The sequence below is a fragment of the Myxocyprinus asiaticus genome, chromosome 16 (genome assembly GCF_019703515.2).
Source record: "Myxocyprinus asiaticus isolate MX2 ecotype Aquarium Trade chromosome 16, UBuf_Myxa_2, whole genome shotgun sequence".
Lineage (NCBI taxonomy): Eukaryota > Metazoa > Chordata > Actinopteri > Cypriniformes > Catostomidae > Myxocyprinus > Myxocyprinus asiaticus.
The window spans coordinates 36,680,407-36,697,282 of NC_059359.1; the positions used below are offsets into that span (position 1 = coordinate 36,680,407).

General features: G+C 37.9%; 1 protein-coding gene across 1 annotated transcript in view; it reads left to right on the plus strand.

Moving 5' to 3' along the window:
* dnah5 (dynein, axonemal, heavy chain 5) overlaps nt 1–16,876 on the plus strand; it is a 234,836-nt gene that overhangs the window by 205,596 nt on the left and 12,364 nt on the right. The window contains exons 70-77 of the mRNA XM_051720100.1: nt 2,274–2,423; nt 2,821–3,066; nt 3,486–3,705; nt 4,317–4,522; nt 4,776–4,979; nt 9,577–9,792; nt 11,152–11,364; nt 16,369–16,521. Coding sequence (XP_051576060.1) covers nt 2,274–2,423; nt 2,821–3,066; nt 3,486–3,705; nt 4,317–4,522; nt 4,776–4,979; nt 9,577–9,792; nt 11,152–11,364; nt 16,369–16,521 — 1,608 coding nt within the window. The remainder of the gene's footprint in view (nt 1–2,273; nt 2,424–2,820; nt 3,067–3,485; nt 3,706–4,316; nt 4,523–4,775; nt 4,980–9,576; nt 9,793–11,151; nt 11,365–16,368; nt 16,522–16,876) is intronic.

Consider the following 16,876-nt stretch of genomic DNA (forward strand, 5'->3'; position numbering starts at 1 on the left):
CTGTTATAGTGGCAAAGGGTGGGCCGACATCATATTAAACCCTATGGATTAACAATGGGATGTCACTTAAGTTCATATGTGTCTAAAGGCAGATGAGCGAATACTTTTGGCAATATAGTGTATATATACAGGTGCATCTCAATAAATTAGAATGTCATGGAAAAGTTCATTTATTTCAGTAATTCAACTCAAATTGTGAAACTCGTGTATTAAATAAATTCAATGCACACAGACTGAAGTAGTTTAAGTCTTTGGTTCTTTTAATTGTGATGATTTTGGCTCACATTTAACAAAAACCCACCAATTCACTATCTCAAAAAATTAGAATATGGTGACATGCCAATCAGCTAGTCAACCCAAAACACCTGCAAAGGTTTCCTGAGCCTTCAAAATGGTTTCTCAGTTTGGTTCACTAGGCTACACAATCATGGGGAAGACTGCTGATCTGACAGTTGTCCAGAAGACAATCATTGACACCCTTCACAAGGAGGGTAAGCCACAAACATTCATTGCCAAAGAAGCTGGCTGTTCACAGAGTGCTGTATCCAAGCATGTTAACAGAAAGTTGAGTGGAAGGAAAAAGTGTGGAAGAAAAAGATGCACAACCAACCGAGAGAACCGTAGCCTTACGATTGTGAAGCAAAATCGATTCAAGAATTTGGGTAAACTTCACAAGGAATGGACTGAGGCTGGGGTCAAGGCATCAAGAGCCACCACACACAGACATGTCAAGGAATTTGGCTACAGTTGTTGTATTCCTCTTGTTAAGCCACTCCTGAACCACAGACAACATCAGAGGCGTCTTACCAGGGCTAAGGAGAAGAAGAACTGGACTGTCACCCAGTGTTCCAAAGTCCTCTTTTCAGATGAGAGCAAGTTTTGTATTTCATTTGGAAACCAAGGTCCTAGAGTCTGGAGGAAGGGTGGAGAAGCTCATAGCCCAAGTTGCTTGAAGTCCAGTGTTAAGTTTCCACAGTCTGTGATGATTTGGGGTGCAATGTCATCTGCTGGTGTTGGTCCATTGTGTTTTTTGAAAACCAAAGTCACTGCACCCGTTTACCAAGAAATTTTGGAGCACTTCATGCTTCCTTCTGCTGACCAGCATTTTAAAGATGCTGATTTCATTTTCCAGCAGGATTTGGCACCTGCCCACACTGCCAAAAGCACCAAAAGTTGGTTAAATGACCATGGTGTTGGTATGCTTGACTGGCCAGCAAACTCACCAGACCTGAACCCCATAGAGAATCTATGGGGTATTGTCAAGAGGAAAATGAGAAACAAGAGACCAAAAAATGCAGATGAGCTGAAGGCCACTGTCAAAGAAACCTGGGCTTCCATACCACCTCAGCAATGCCACAAACTGATCACTTCCATGCCACGCCGAATTGAGGCAGTAATTAAAGCAAAAGGAGCCCCTACCAAGTATTGAGTACATATACAGTAAATGATCATACTTTCCAGAAGGCCAACAATTCACTAAAAATGTTTTTTTTATTGGTCTTATGATGTATTCAAATTTTTTGAGATAGTGAATTGGTGGGTTTTTGTTAAATGTGAGCCAAAATCATCACAATTAAAAGAACCAAAGACTTAAACTACTTCAGTCTGTGTGCACTGAATTTATTTAATACACGAGTTTCACAATTTGAGTTGAATTACTGAAATAAATGAACTTTTCCACGACATTCTAATTTATTGAGATGCACCTGTATATATACCAAACCAAAAATATTGTCCTGCACTCAAAGGGGCATCCACTTTTTTTGTCCAATCAAGTGCTCTCCAAAAAAGAAAATGTTCCCACCTCTAATACCACCTCCCACAAACTAGCAATAGCAAGTAGTAAATCATGGTTCAAGGCTATTGTCTGTTTAAAAAAGGGACAAACCCTTCGATATGTCTTGCCCAAACTTTCTGTTTCATTAGAAATTACATCAACACAAGAAAGAAAACTGTGCCTGTCAAGCCATTTTCATGGGGTCTTTTTTTGTGACGTTTGTTTTCTAAATGTTTAATCACATTTTGGCCTTTACTAGTTTTAAATGGTTTTTCAGTGCAGTCCATGTAGTCTCTCAGTGGTTATGAGATCATAAAACTGCATTCATAATAATTACAAAAGTATTAGCATATTTCTTTGATGATTGAAAAAGGTTTAGATGGAGTATTTGAGTAATAGATGTCAACTTCCCTAAAATATTTAATGTCAACTGTCCAAATAAGCACCAGATTCACCCAGTATGCTTTTGTATGCTTATGTGTGTGCGTGTTATCAGATTGGCCGTCATGAGAAACAATGGAAAAGCTGGTTTGATCGTGAGGCACCAGAAGAAGAACCGATCCCAAATGCATATGATCAGGCTCTGGACTGCTTCAGGCGACTGCTCCTTATTCGATCCTGGTGCCCAGATAGAACCATTGCTCAGGTATGCCACTTATAAATTAACCAGTGAAGAATTATAGTTAATTTGATCCTCACATTACATTTGTGACCCAATATTTGGGTGGATCTCAGAAAAACTGTCAAGAAATGTTTCATGTTTCATCCCAAAATAAAGATGGAAATAAAATAAGTCATAAAATAAGCTTCTTCTTTTTTTTATTCAAAAAAGTGTTTTATTTGTTGGTTCTGAAAGCCCATTTTATCACATTCTTAAGACCCAGATGATTGAATGTTACACTATGATTACATTGTGATTAAAACATTCCTATTTGCCCATGACTCCGTCAGTCTTGTGTATAGTTGTAGTATTTCTTGACTGTCTGGATTGCCCTTTTCATCACATCAGACTAATTATATGTTGTTCCATGTGTAATTGAAAGGCACGGAAGTACATCATGGACTCGATGGGGGAGCGGTACGCTGAGGGGGTGATTCTGGACCTGGAGAAGACCTGGGAGGAGTCAGACCCCCGCACTCCTCTCATCTGCTTCCTGTCCATGGGTTCTGACCCAACAGACTCAATCATCGCCCTGGGCAAGCGGCAGAAAATAGAGACTCGCTATGTTTCCATGGGACAGGGGCAGGAAGTTCATGCACGCAAGCTTCTGCAGCACTCCATGGCTAATGTATGTTTTCACACATTCACACAGTTCATATGTGTGTTCATATTTATGTAAACAGTATGGAATTTTACTTTTCTGGTTCCAACTTTGGCTTCAATTTCAACTTTGACTTCATTGTTACACCACTTGAAACTGAAAACTCATGAGTGCGAGACTGATTCATTATAAGGAAGCAGCTCATAACAGTCATTCGTTTGCGAATTAGATCACACTGGTCACACTGTTTGCTTATTGTTGCATGCAACCAACAAGTACAAATCAAAAGTAAGATACCGTATCTTTTCTATTGATTCTCTTTGTATTATTTCACAACGTCCAGTATTTCTCTGTCATCAAATTAAATTCACACCGCAATATTATTACATTCTTTAAGTTAACTGACAAAAGATGTTACAGTGTGTATATCTCTTTATCTCTCTTAGGGAGGATGGGCTTTATTGCAGAACTGTCATTTGGGTCTGGATTTTATGGACGAGCTCATGGACACGATCACAGAGACAGACAGTGTTCATGACACTTTCAGACTCTGGATGACCACTGAAGTCCACAGACAATTTCCTATCACTCTTCTGCAGATGTCAATCAAATTCACCAATGAGCCTCCGCAGGGACTGAAAGCTGGGCTTAAGAGGACTTATGGAGGTGAGCCTGGCCTCTACTCATATTCAGTCTTTGTTCGGCTGTCAGTTTTTCATATGGACTTGACTCAATGTCAAGCTCAGGCTGGCATCAGAAAATTTTCTATTCTGTCTTTTTGAGATTTGAGAAGATTGTGCTATGAAGCTACTAATGGATTTTAGACAATAATGGAACTATATAAATCTGAAAAACATCTTTCTGGGCTGAATGATTATTTATAGAGGACTTAATTATTTTAAGATGAGAGTTTCTTTTTATTAAAGGAATAGTTCATCCATAAAGCAAACTTCTATTTATTCTATTTATTCATCACCATGTTGTTCCAAACCTGTGTGCTGTTATTTTTTTATCGTGGCATGCAAAAGGAGAATATTTTGAAGAATGTTCACGCAGTTCTTTCAATTCAATGTCATTGTGCTATATTCATGGTGCAATTATTGTGTTTTTAAAGAATTTTTTTACTGTAAAATGTGGTTGTATGGAAAGAGCTGTGCGAAGATTCTTCAGATATTCTTGCGTGGACATGAGGGTGAGTAAAAAATGAGAAAAGTTTTATTTTTGGTTACACCATTCCTTTAATTGATGAAAGTCATGAAACTGATAATATCTTCCAGGTATCAGCCAGGATCTTCTGGATGTGAGTAATATGGTCCAGTGGAGGCCGATGCTGTATGGTGTGGCATTCCTTCATTCCACCGTCCAAGAGAGGAGAAAGTATGGACCTTTGGGTTGGAACATCCCATATGAGTTCAACCAGGCGGACTTCAATGCAACCATACAGTTTTTCCAGAATCACCTGGATGATATTGACATCAAGAAAGTGAGAGCAACAATTCAATTGCATTATTTATTTTCATTTTGTATTACTTGGATTCTAGTCAAATGTCTTTCCAGTGCTGTATTATTGAATAATGACAAAGTAGTTTTAGGCTTTTTCCACCTTTGCGGGAAGGTGCTTTTATATATAAAGTATGGATCAAAATTGCTTTGATTTACTCTGTCAAGGGTCTATGCAAAACATTTCCAAATGCACTTGGCAGCTTGCATAGTCATTTGAATGAGTGTTTTTGCAGGGTGTGTCCTGGAACACTGTACGGTACATGATCGGTGAGATCCAGTATGGCGGCAGGGTGACTGATGACTATGACAAGCGTCTCTTGAACACGTTTGCGAAGGTGTGGTTCAGCGAGAACATGTTCAGCCCTGATTTCAACTTTTACAAGGGCTACAGCATTCCCAGATGCAGTAGTGTGGATCAGTACCTCCAATACATTCAGGTGAGATATGGACAACAGAGTTTCAGATGAGACTGCTTGGTCAAGTGGCTCTCTTGGGAGTCAGTGCTGTATATTTTACTGGTTTTGTGTCTTTAGATAAAGGCGAGAGATGAAGTGAGACAATGTGTTGGAAGATAGACAGTGGTGGTGTATTACTGTGGACTGAAGTCCAGTGGGTTCACAGCAGAGTTGATCCAGTACCCATAACATTGGCCAATACTCTGCATTGTATTGTAATAAGCTGCATTGTCATCTAAACAAACTAATAAAAAAGTGTCAGCGGATATAATAAAGTGCTCCAAGCATAAACAAAATTCCCTGCACCTCCTCAAAACATAAACTGGGCAAAGTTTCAAAACAGAGCTTTACATAATGAGTAGGTTGGCAAGTCCCCTGGCTCTTAAGTATAATTCTTGCGCTATAGTGTGTTTTACGAAGAGCATCATTTCAGCTTTTGTGCAAGTCCTTTATTTTATTCTCGCTTAAAATACTGTAAAAACTCTGCTTAAACTGCTCATATGGACAAAAGTATATTGTACTGGGGGAGGCATGTCCTTTGCTTGCCTGCAAAGGAAAATAAATTGTAGCGGTCCTGCTGGAAAATGTAGTTTAAGACAGTAGCTGTTTTTTGGAACTTGGTAGCTAGTTTCCAGCTGGTCCAAGCTCATCATTGTCTGGTCCAGTCTGGTCATTAGCTGGTTATTACCTGGTCCAAGAAGGTCATTAGCTGGTTACTAGCTGTTCCAGGTAGGTCACTGGCTGGTTCAAGTTGGGTATTAGCTGGTTATTATCTGGTCCAAGCTGGTCTTTAGCTGTTCCAAGTTGCTCATTAGCTTTTTCAGGCTTGTCCAAGCTGGCTATTAGCTGGTCATTATCTAGTCCAAGCTGATCTTTCGCTATTCCAATCTGCTCATTAGCTGGTCAAGGCTGGCCATTAGCTGGTTCAAGCTGGTTATTAGCTGGCTATTATCTGGTTCATACATAGTGAATTCGCTGCAACTACAACGTAACACAATTTTTGTTCCTGGGTAGCGTGTTATTTCCTAATTGCTTATGCCTCAAAAGTATAGAAAATGACTATTATTCCCCACAGACTTTGCTTTTTGACCAGGACAGTGATATTTTGAAATGTACCTATTTCCAATGAAAAACGGGTGAATTTTGTGTCTTTTCGTTCACATAAAGTCTGAAAAAAAAAAAAAAACGGGGGGATTGAATGGGAAGTTTGTGGGGAATAATAGCCATTTTCTATACTTTTGAGGCATAAGCAATTAGGAAATAACACTTACTACCCAGAAAAAATAAAAATAAAATTGTTACACAGTGTATTGAGGCATGATGCATTTTTAAGCCATGTTGTTCATAACAATTGTCAGCTGCTGGTGCTATTTTTCAGCTGTTGTTTTTAACAATCATTTGTGCTCTCTATAAAGCTAATTTTGGTATGTTTGGAGTTCAGGGTTTTGGAAAGAGGGGGCGTGGCTAATCTAATGGCTCAGTCTCATGGAAGTAGAATGGCTGAAATCACTTACAGCTCCTTTAAACGTGCTTACTAACAATAAAGAGGATAAAATCATCTTTTAAAAATACCTTTAAATGACATTCACTGAATTACAAACAAAAAAACTATATATGTAAAAATAATATATTATCAAGTGTTTTTGTGTCGTTTTCTATTTAAAATGATCAAAAAACCTTGAAACAAGATACATTTACTTGAAAAGCAACATAACATTATACTTGCTTTCAGAGAATGTATTGAATATGTAAGTGTAATTTTTATAGAAGTGTATTTTTTCACTTTTTTCACAAAAAATATACTCGTATTTCTATATCTTGTTTTAAGGATTTTTAGATATTTTAAAATATTAAAATATTAAATATTGTATTCAGCATTTTCTGATAACATTGTTTTCTTCTGCAGTATAGCTTGATTATGTTAATGTATGTTTTTAAGGAGTTTTAGATATTCATATTGGAAATCAAGCCAAAAAGACAAATCCATTTTCTTTTTCTTTTTTTGCAGTGAATAATAGGCTGAGACTACACTCTCTAACCTTTATGTTCCCTTTGATCCATCTTTAACCCACAAAAAACAAACTCTCTCTCTCTTCTTAACAGAGCTGTGTGTCGCTGATTTTCTTCACAATAATATATACACATCGTGACACATATATTATGATTCACTATGTCACGAGCTATCACGTTATAATCTAGCTAAAGCAAGTGCGCGTGAGGGACAAGTGTCCCTGCACCAGAGTGTGCATTAGTTGGGAGAAGATTCAATATCTCCCCTTGGGTCACTTCACGTGACACATAGAAGTGGAGCTGACCGCACAAAGAAATGCCAGTTTCGGAGTTTGTTTATTTACATGACTCGCTTCCTTATTATTTGAACTTCAGGATACATTAACGATATAACGCCGGGCTCATTTTTAGATGTGCAAGTTTTGCTTAAGCGGAATGCCAGATCCAGCTCCGCTTTATATCACGATGACAGTGCTTCTATATTTACTTATTTTGTATTTTTGCATAATAATTCCCTCATACTTTGCGATCTACATCACCTTTTAGACTGTTTGGAAAGTTTGGAATGCGTCTGGACTGTGAGCTGTGTTTTCTTCCTCTCCTCAATAAGGCTGGAGCTGCAGTGCTGCTCTCACATGCCATCAATAGAGATTCATATGATCTCATGTTACAATTATTAATATTCATGACCTAAGGGTTGCCTGGCACAGTTTGTACACACTGACAGAAAGTAAACTTCCTGAGAAGAGAACACATGAACAACAGAAGTCTTTGACACAAACATGCACTTTTATATTCCTGGTTGTTGCAGCAATGCTCTTGGCCCAATTATTAAACTTCTGTACTAGAGTGACACATTTCTGGAATGCCAGCACTCGTGTTTTGAGAGCCTGTTGTCTTTTCATGTAGTCTTTTGTTGAATATTTTTCAGGGTTGGCTGTTTTGCCTTGCTGATGCATGCTCAGTGTCATGCATTTTTATATACTGGCAATTTGATATACCGGTGTAGCTACATCTAAGTTGTAATTGACTGTAATTACATCTGTAATTATTTGCTCTCATATTCAAGAACTACACAGTACAAGTACAAATATTTAGTGTAAGATATTGGTGGTGTGAGGAGAGGAATGAGGATCTAAATGCAGCCTTTTTAATAAGATAAAGGTAAACCATGTAACTCAGAACATAATGAAACAAAACACAGGGAACAAAGCACAGCATAATACAGATGAAGACTGAGAAAAAAGACCAGGGGAAAACAAGGGCTTAAATACACAAGGGAAAACAAGGGAACGAGGAACACCTGGGGAAACAATCAGGGGAAAACCAATCATGAAAAGAAACTACAAAGGACTACAAAACTTACAGGAAACAGGAACAGGGAACTAAACCAGAATTTCAACATAAAAGTCAAGACAAAAAACAGGGAATATGTGACAGGTGGTAAGAACACTCAAAATGTCAGTCTGGCATATGAAAAACTAGTGAACTCTGTCTCTTCAAATTACAGTGATTCATCATCCTTGAAAATAGTGCTGCTCAATCAAAATCCCAAATTTACGTGTTACCAACCTCATAATAGCCATTACGGTGCAGAGGAACATAACCAGCCTCTCTCTGTACTTAATATATTCTTGTTGTACAATGAAGGCAGTGAGTTATGTAAAGCAGCAGTGTCCTCATGAGAGGTTTAGTACAGCTGCCGGCACTGGAAGGCTGATCTTTACTCTTTCTGAGCTGATTGTGATGGATGTTTTAAGCCCAACTCACTGCAGGATGAATCTCTCAGACTCAAAGACAAATGCTGTTTCAAGAACCCATCTCTGCTAGCCACAACGTTGTTACACACAATGAGCTTATCACCATTAGTGAATGAACCCGCACACACAAACACACTAACACAACCACACACAAAAGCTCCTGGAAAAACATGCGAGACATTTTGCTACACAAAAGAAAGAATGGATGGAAAAAAATCGATGTCCCGCTAGCTTTTATTTCAGCTGTTTAGTGTAACAAGCGCATGTTGTTTACAGGTGGCTTTTGTGTTGAATGGAAGTAATGATGAATGAATGAAGAATGCAAGATGACTTGTATAGTTGGGACACAATGCTGAACATACACATTAATCAGCTAATTAACATCTTTAATGATGACTGTTCTTCAAAATGTAAGATAGATGTGGAAAAAACTATTTCTGTTTATCAAAACAACAGCAAGAAGCATTAGTTTAATAAGGTTTTCATCACAAGTGCTCATAATATCAAACAGCCACCTTTTAAACAATTGTGTACCATGGTGCACTGTTAAAAACCTGTGTACCCTGACCCCTTGAAATTACCACTCTGCATTCCAAACAGCATAAATGATGTACTTCAAAGGGAGAACATGTAGCTATTCTGTAGAGTTGCTTCAAACAGAATTTCCAATAAAGATTACTTTTAAAAATGCATTATGAATGACCATTATTTTTGAGCCCCACACTTTTCCGTCACCTGAGGCTCCCATAGTGGAGGGTAAAGTCTTTTAACTACTCCCTCCCTGACTCAGTGATGTATGTCTCTGTCAGGGTCTCCCTACATACGACACCCCTGAGGTGTTCGGCCTCCACCCCAACGCAGACATCACCTACCAGAGCAAACTCGCTAAGGACGTACTAGACACCATCCTGAGTATCCAACCAAAGGACAGCTCCAGCGGGGGCGGAGAGACCAGGGAGGCGATCGTGGGCCGGCTGGCAGATGACATGCTGGAGAAACTGCCTCCAGATTTTGGTCCATTTGAGGTAAGGCTCCAGACTGGGCAACAATGATGCAGCAAAATAATTCAGATGGTTTATGGAGGGGTCAGAGTTCCCAATGTTTGCAAATGGCCTTGGCTATCTTGAGCGTGACTCCTGTGGGGACATGCTCAGGGTTGATGGATGGTGCTAATGCAATAGACTGCCTACTCTAGTGCATTTCTCTTTCTTTGGGACTGACGAATGTTTAACACCTAACTGCAGGTGCTTATGACACATATAAGCAATAACTGGCTGCTACTTTTCAACCAATTAACAGCTGGAAAAAAATGTGCCCTAAGGTGCACATGGGTTTTTTATGTTCATTAACTCTCACAGCAGACTGCAGAAAAGCATATTTTTCTCAATCACAAGCTTTCCTAAAATATTCAAAACTCAGGGATGGAAAATCGCTATGCCCTCCCTTTCTGGCAATCATGAAAACTCTATTATTAATAACAATAGAGAAATTAATGACTTTCTTAGTATAAAAAATAAAAAAAACATTGTGAACACTGAAATGAACTCTGGGTTTCTAATCCTAAAACACAATTGCTGGTTAAATGAAACACATATTTACAATGGACGTTGTCTATCTTTTCCGACCCAGGGACCCCCACCCAGATTTTTAACTTACCCTTTAAAGGAATGTTCCGTGTTCGATACAAGTTAAGCTCAATCGACAGCATTTGTGGCATAATGTTGATTACCACAAAAATATGTTTTACCCATCCTTCATTTATGTAAAAAGAAGCAAACATTGCAGTTACAGTGAGGCACTTACAATGAAAGTGAATGGGGCCAGTCCATAAACATTAAAATATGCACAGTTTGAAAGTATAGCTACAAGACACAAACATTATATGTGTAAACATGATTTTATTGTGATAAAATCGCTTACTAACAATACCTGTGTAAAGTTATACCCAATATTACAACTTTGTTGCCATGAACACTCTAAGTGATTTTATCACACTAAAATCATGTTGAACAGAGATTTTATCCCACTAAAATCATGTTAACACATATAATGTTTTCATTTTGTGGCTATACATTTGGAACAGTATGTATTTGAATGTTTACGGACTGGCCCCATTCACTTTTACTCTTTACTGTTACTGCAATTTTTGGCTTTTTTTTTTTTTTTTTAGAATCAAGGGCCCTTAATTCGAACAATGAGAACCCATGCAATAAATTTGTGGACCCAGACCCCTGATTGAAAACCCTGGATTTACAAGAACAGTATTTGTCCCGGATGCTGCATGATGAGTTCCACTTTTATCCCTTATGGATTACTTTTTTAGGATGAAGCACTTGTAGGAAAGGTAGGCTGCATTATTTATTGTAATTTCCTCATTTATCCAGGTGAGAGAGAGACTGATGAGCATGGGTCCCCTGCAGCCCATGAACATCTTCCTGCGGCAGGAAATTGATCGCATGCAGAGAGTGATCGTGCTGGTAAGGAACACACTAAGCGACCTGAAGCTGGCCATTGATGGAACCATCATCATGAGCGAGAATCTGCGAGATGCTCTGGACTGCATGTACGACGCTCGAATACCTGCACGCTGGAAAAAGGTTAGATGTCATCGCCAGAATATACACCAAATATACACTATTTTGTAATACATTTTATTAACCTCACCATAGTAAACTTTGCTAGCTACCTAGAAACAAATGAGTTACCTTGGAATTGGAAAATTGACAGTCATGAGTCGCCATGTACTAAAGCCATTCCACCAGCATGGTTGAGCATGGTTAAGCACAGTTAGGTAACCGTGGTGAGAAATCCGGTCAAAGAATGGTTTGTAATCCTGCTGGACCATGCTCAAGTTGACAGCTACTGGTACCATACCTTACTGTGCTCAGAACAGTTTGACCCGATGGTGAAAAAGCAGCTTTTTACTGCCCTGTTGGCTTGTGTCATTGTACCAAAGCCCTTTGCCAGGGGACCGTTCTGCTCCACTTCTTCCCACTAAGTGGGAAGGTGTGTTAAGACATTGGACCACTACCCGGTATGGCTAGTGTCTCTGTCTTGGCATCGAGCCATATGGTTTATGTTTTTTTTTTCAGTATGAAGAGGTGGTTATTGCAATGCTTGTCAGTAGCACGTCATTATGGCATTACGGCTCCCACAGCGTCAGCTACTGATGCAGCATTGAATTTACTGACTTGAAAAGGATTGTCTCAGTTACTGATGAGACTCTGTGAAGCCATGCTGCACTACTGGCTTTTCACTGTTAAGGGACTGTGAGATTTGGTCACCTTCCTTCAGTTGGAAAATCCTGATGATGTGGTGCTGGGCTCCAGCTTATATGCTCGCAATGACGCAAGCATAAGGCTGAGCTCCAAGCATCATCAGCCAATCAAATTGGCATGATGGAATAGGGTTTCAAGGTCACTGCCCCTAGGAGGAGCTCCTACAGCAACAGCTACTGACGTAGCGTATTATTCCCTCTTTTCAGAGAACCATGGTTACATCTGTAACTGAGATTATTTTTATTTTTTTACTTTTTATAAATGAATTGCTTAGAAAAGTAATAGCACACTTCCTCGACAGATTTGAGGTATCATTCATGTAGCATGGGATTAATTATCGTCGAAGTTTAATAATCAGCAGGGGTTTGTTGGAAACCCCCTAACCCTAAGTATGAACAATAGTTATTGTGACCACTAATACAACTTATAATAATCACACACACACACAAAAAACCTTTTCTTTTAAAAGTAAAAAAAAAAAAAATGTTTTTACAAGTAATATTGTATACAGTAGTTCACTAAACCCATCTTTAGAGCGAGTATCATAGCAAAGATAATTCTATTTCCTGCATTATTATAAAATTGCATTGATATGTTTCGATATGTCATAGTTGTGTATATATCGGCTATTTTAATATGGCCTTGAAATACAGCTCATTTAATCATAATTTTCAGGAGGAATATTTGTTTTATAAATTATATCTTAAATATTCTGAAAATATTTTAGGGCTGTCAATCGTGTAAACATTTTAATTGAATTACATTTACATTTACATTTATGCATTTGGCAGATGCTTTTATCCAAAGCAACTTTCAGTGCCCTTATTACAGGGACAATCCCCCTGGAGCAACCTGGAGTTAAGTGCCTTGCTCAAGGACACAATTAAGGAATTAATAAAGGAATTAATTACATAAGATGCAAATAAATTAATCTAATTAATCTCAATTAATTAATTTTCTGAGAAAGACCCACAAATATATATATATATATATATATATATATATATATATATATATATATATATATATATATATATACAGTGCATTCAGAAAATATTCAGACCCCATTTTTTCATTTTGTTATGTTGCAGCCTTATGCTAAAATGCTTTAAATTATGATTTTTTCCCCCACATCAATCTACACTCCATACCCCATAATGGCAAAGCAAAAACAGATTTTTGATAACTTTGCAAATGTATTAAAAGAAAAAACTGAAATATCACATTAACATAAGTATTCAGACCGTGTGCTATGACACAATTTAGCTCAGGTGCATATAGTTTCTCAGGATCATCTTTGAGATATTTCTACACTTTTACTGGAGTCCACCTGTGGCAATTTCAATTTATTGGACATGATTTAGAAAGGCACACACCTGTCTATATAAGGTCTCACAGCTGAAAATGCATATCAGCAAAAACCAAGCCTGTCCGAGGTAGACTTAAGGGCTGTTCTCACAGGATGTGTTCTTGCATCTGCACTATTTATGATGTACACATGCATCAGATGGGCACTTTTAGAGCGTCTCACTTTGGTTGCATTGCGTTGCACTGTTTTTCGTATCTTGTGCTGGATTTAAGGACACTCTTTGATGTCAATTTCAAAATTTGAAACTTTGAAAAATGTGTCTTGTGTCCCCTGCAATCAGAGTTGTGCTCCGTCCAGCTGTTTTTGAAAACAAGAACTGCCTGCTCTTGATAAGCTCGCACAAACATGAAGATGGTACTTAAAACTTAAATTACTCCACCGGTAGGAAAATTACAGATCAGGGGGCATGATAAATTGTTATTTTTTATTTTACACGTGTTACTTTTTAGATAATTAATCGCACAGAATTAACAATCTTAAAATATATATATATATATATATGTTTATTATTGTACAGTATATGATCACCACAGCACTAATATGTTCCCTTGTCTAATTTGTAGAGCTTTAGTTAATCAAATTTTGTGTCATAATTCTTCTGAGAGCTGTGTTATGAAACCCTTGAGCTGTAATGAGATGATTATTGGATTAAAGGAGCAGTGCATTATTTCAAAGCCATTGTGAAACAGAAAGAAGAGCTCAAGTTACACAACCAGCTTTATATAACTCCTCACCTCATCTGCAGCCCAGCAGCACAACAGCTTCTCTTTAACTTTGCTTTCATATGCTACTCTAACTGAGCTAATAACTACAGTAGCTACAGTGGCAAGAAAAAGTATGTGAATCCTTTGGAATTAGCTGGTTTTCTGCAGTAACTGGTCATAAAATGGGATCTCATCTTCATCAAAATCACCAGTATAGACAAACACAATGTGCTTAAGCTAACAACACAAAAACAATTATAATCATTCATGTTTTTATTGAACACATCCTATTAAAAATTCACAGTGTTTTGGAAAAAGTAAGTGAACCCTTAACTGGTCGACTTTGACTGTCCAAAAGTCATATTTAGGCAGCAAAAAAGTAATCCTTGCGACTCCAGTTGATCAATGAATGTCTTCTGAAGTGAATCGGACTGTTTTATGTAAGAAACAAGTCGATCAAAAGTGCTGGCACCTGTGTTCTTCCATTATAAGAACCTGACAGAGCTATATCTTCTAAAAAAATTTATTTGTGTTCTGCTGAAGAAAGACAGACATACACATCTGGAATGGCATCAGGGTAGGTGAATAATTAGAGAATTTTAATTTTTTTGGTGAACTATCTCTTTAAGGTCTGGGCTCTGACTGGGCCACTCCAAAAGGTGGATTTCCTTTTTTGAAGCTATTCTGTAGTGGATTTTTTTCAGTGTTTATGGTCATTGTCCTGCTGCATCATCCAACTTCTACTGAGCTTCTGCTGGTGCACCGCCACCCTGACATTATCCTATAGGATATCTTAATAAACATGGAAATTATTTTTTCTCTCTATAATGGCAAATGTTCCAGGCCCCGAGGCAGTAAAGCAGCCCCAAATCATGATGCTCCCTCCAGCTTACTTCACCATTGGGATTATGTTTTCATGTTGGTATGCGGTGCCCTTTTTATGCCATACATAGTGCTGCATGTTCTTCCCAAACAATTCAACCTTAGATTGATCAGTCCACAAAACATTTTCCCAGTAGCATTGTGGAGTGCCAAGGTGGTCTTTGGCAAACTTCAGGCGAGCATCAATGTTTCTGTTGGAATACAGCAGCTTCCTTCGTGGTGTCTTGCCAAGGACATCATGACTGTTTAATGTTTTCTGTATAGTAGACTCATTAACAGAGATGACCAGTTCCAATGAATCCTTCAAGTCTTTACCTGTCACTTTAGTGTTCTTTTTTTTTTTTTATCTCATTGAGCATTCTGCTGTGTGCCCTTTGAGTCATCTTGACTGGACAGCCACTTCTAGTTAGAGTAGCCACAGTACTAAATTGTCTCCATTTATAGACAATTTGTCTAACTGTGTATAGATGAATATCTAAGCTCTTCAAGATAACTTTGTAATCCTTTCCAGCTTTATGCAAAGAAAACATTCTTGATCATAGATCTTCCGAGATTTCTTTTTTTGCGAGGCATGGTCCACATATGCAGATGCTTCTTGTGAATAGCAAACTCAAAATGTTTGTGTGCTTTTTATAAGTCAGAGTTTATAAAAAGCTCTAATCCACATCTCCAATCTTGTTTCATTTATTGAATGCCAGGTTTGCCTTAATTTGCTTTTGTTGATGTCATTAGCCTAGGGGTTCACATACTTTTTTCCAACCTTCACTGTGAATGTTTGAATGATGCATTCAATATGTAAAATAACAATACAATAATTTGTGTTATTAGGTAAAATAGATTGAGTTTGTTTGTTATTATAACTTAGATGTAGATCAACCCAGATTTTAAGACAAATTTATACATAAAAGCAGGTAATTCCAAAGGGTTAACATACTTATTCTTGGCACTGTAATTTAAAACACTGCCTCTTGAATGACAATCAGGCTGCAACATAGAGTGTGTAAAAATGCACGTGTTGTGTTTGATTGAGCATATATGTACCTGTTTTACTGTTTTGTACTAGCATACTGCAAAGGCCTATCCGCAGTGCCTTATTTGCCTCTGATTACCTGAACTATTCACTACATAATGAATCAGAATCTACATATTGAAGACAGAATCATTTTTTAATGTAATAAATATTTTTTGTTTTGGTTATGTCTTTGTAATGCCTTTCTTTGTACAGGTATATGTGTGTACACGCATGTACCGTTTGCTTCAAGCAGCTGTGAGATCTGGATTTGCTAAGAATCACTCTATTTCTGTAGAACGTGCTAACAATGGTTCTGCTCAGCTGATTTACTGTGTGTACTGTATGTGTGTGTTCAGGCCTCCTGGGCTTCTACCACACTGGGGTTCTGGTTCACAGAATTGCTGGAGCGGAACCGGCAGTTCCACTTATGGATCTTTGAGGGACGACCAAACTGCTTCTGGATGACAGGCTTCTTCAACCCGCAGGGCTTCCTGACAGCTATGAGACAGGTGGGAAACTACACACACACACACACACACACACACACACACACACACACACACACTTTAACTTAACTCTGTTAAACTCCATTGAGAAGATCATTAGAGAGCTGATTAAAAGTGTTTTAATATCACTTTATTACAAAAGTCATTTTAATTATGTCTTTTACAAGGCAGCGCTGTTTGTTTTTGCATTTGAATATTGAAAATGTATTTTGATTTTTATTGATGTTTTACACTGAGGGGAAATTCAGCTCAAAATGAATTGAGCCTGCTGATAGCGATTATCAGTGTTGGGTGTAATCCGATTACAAAATAATTAGTAACTGTAATTAATGATTTTTAAAGTCAAAAAGTACATTAC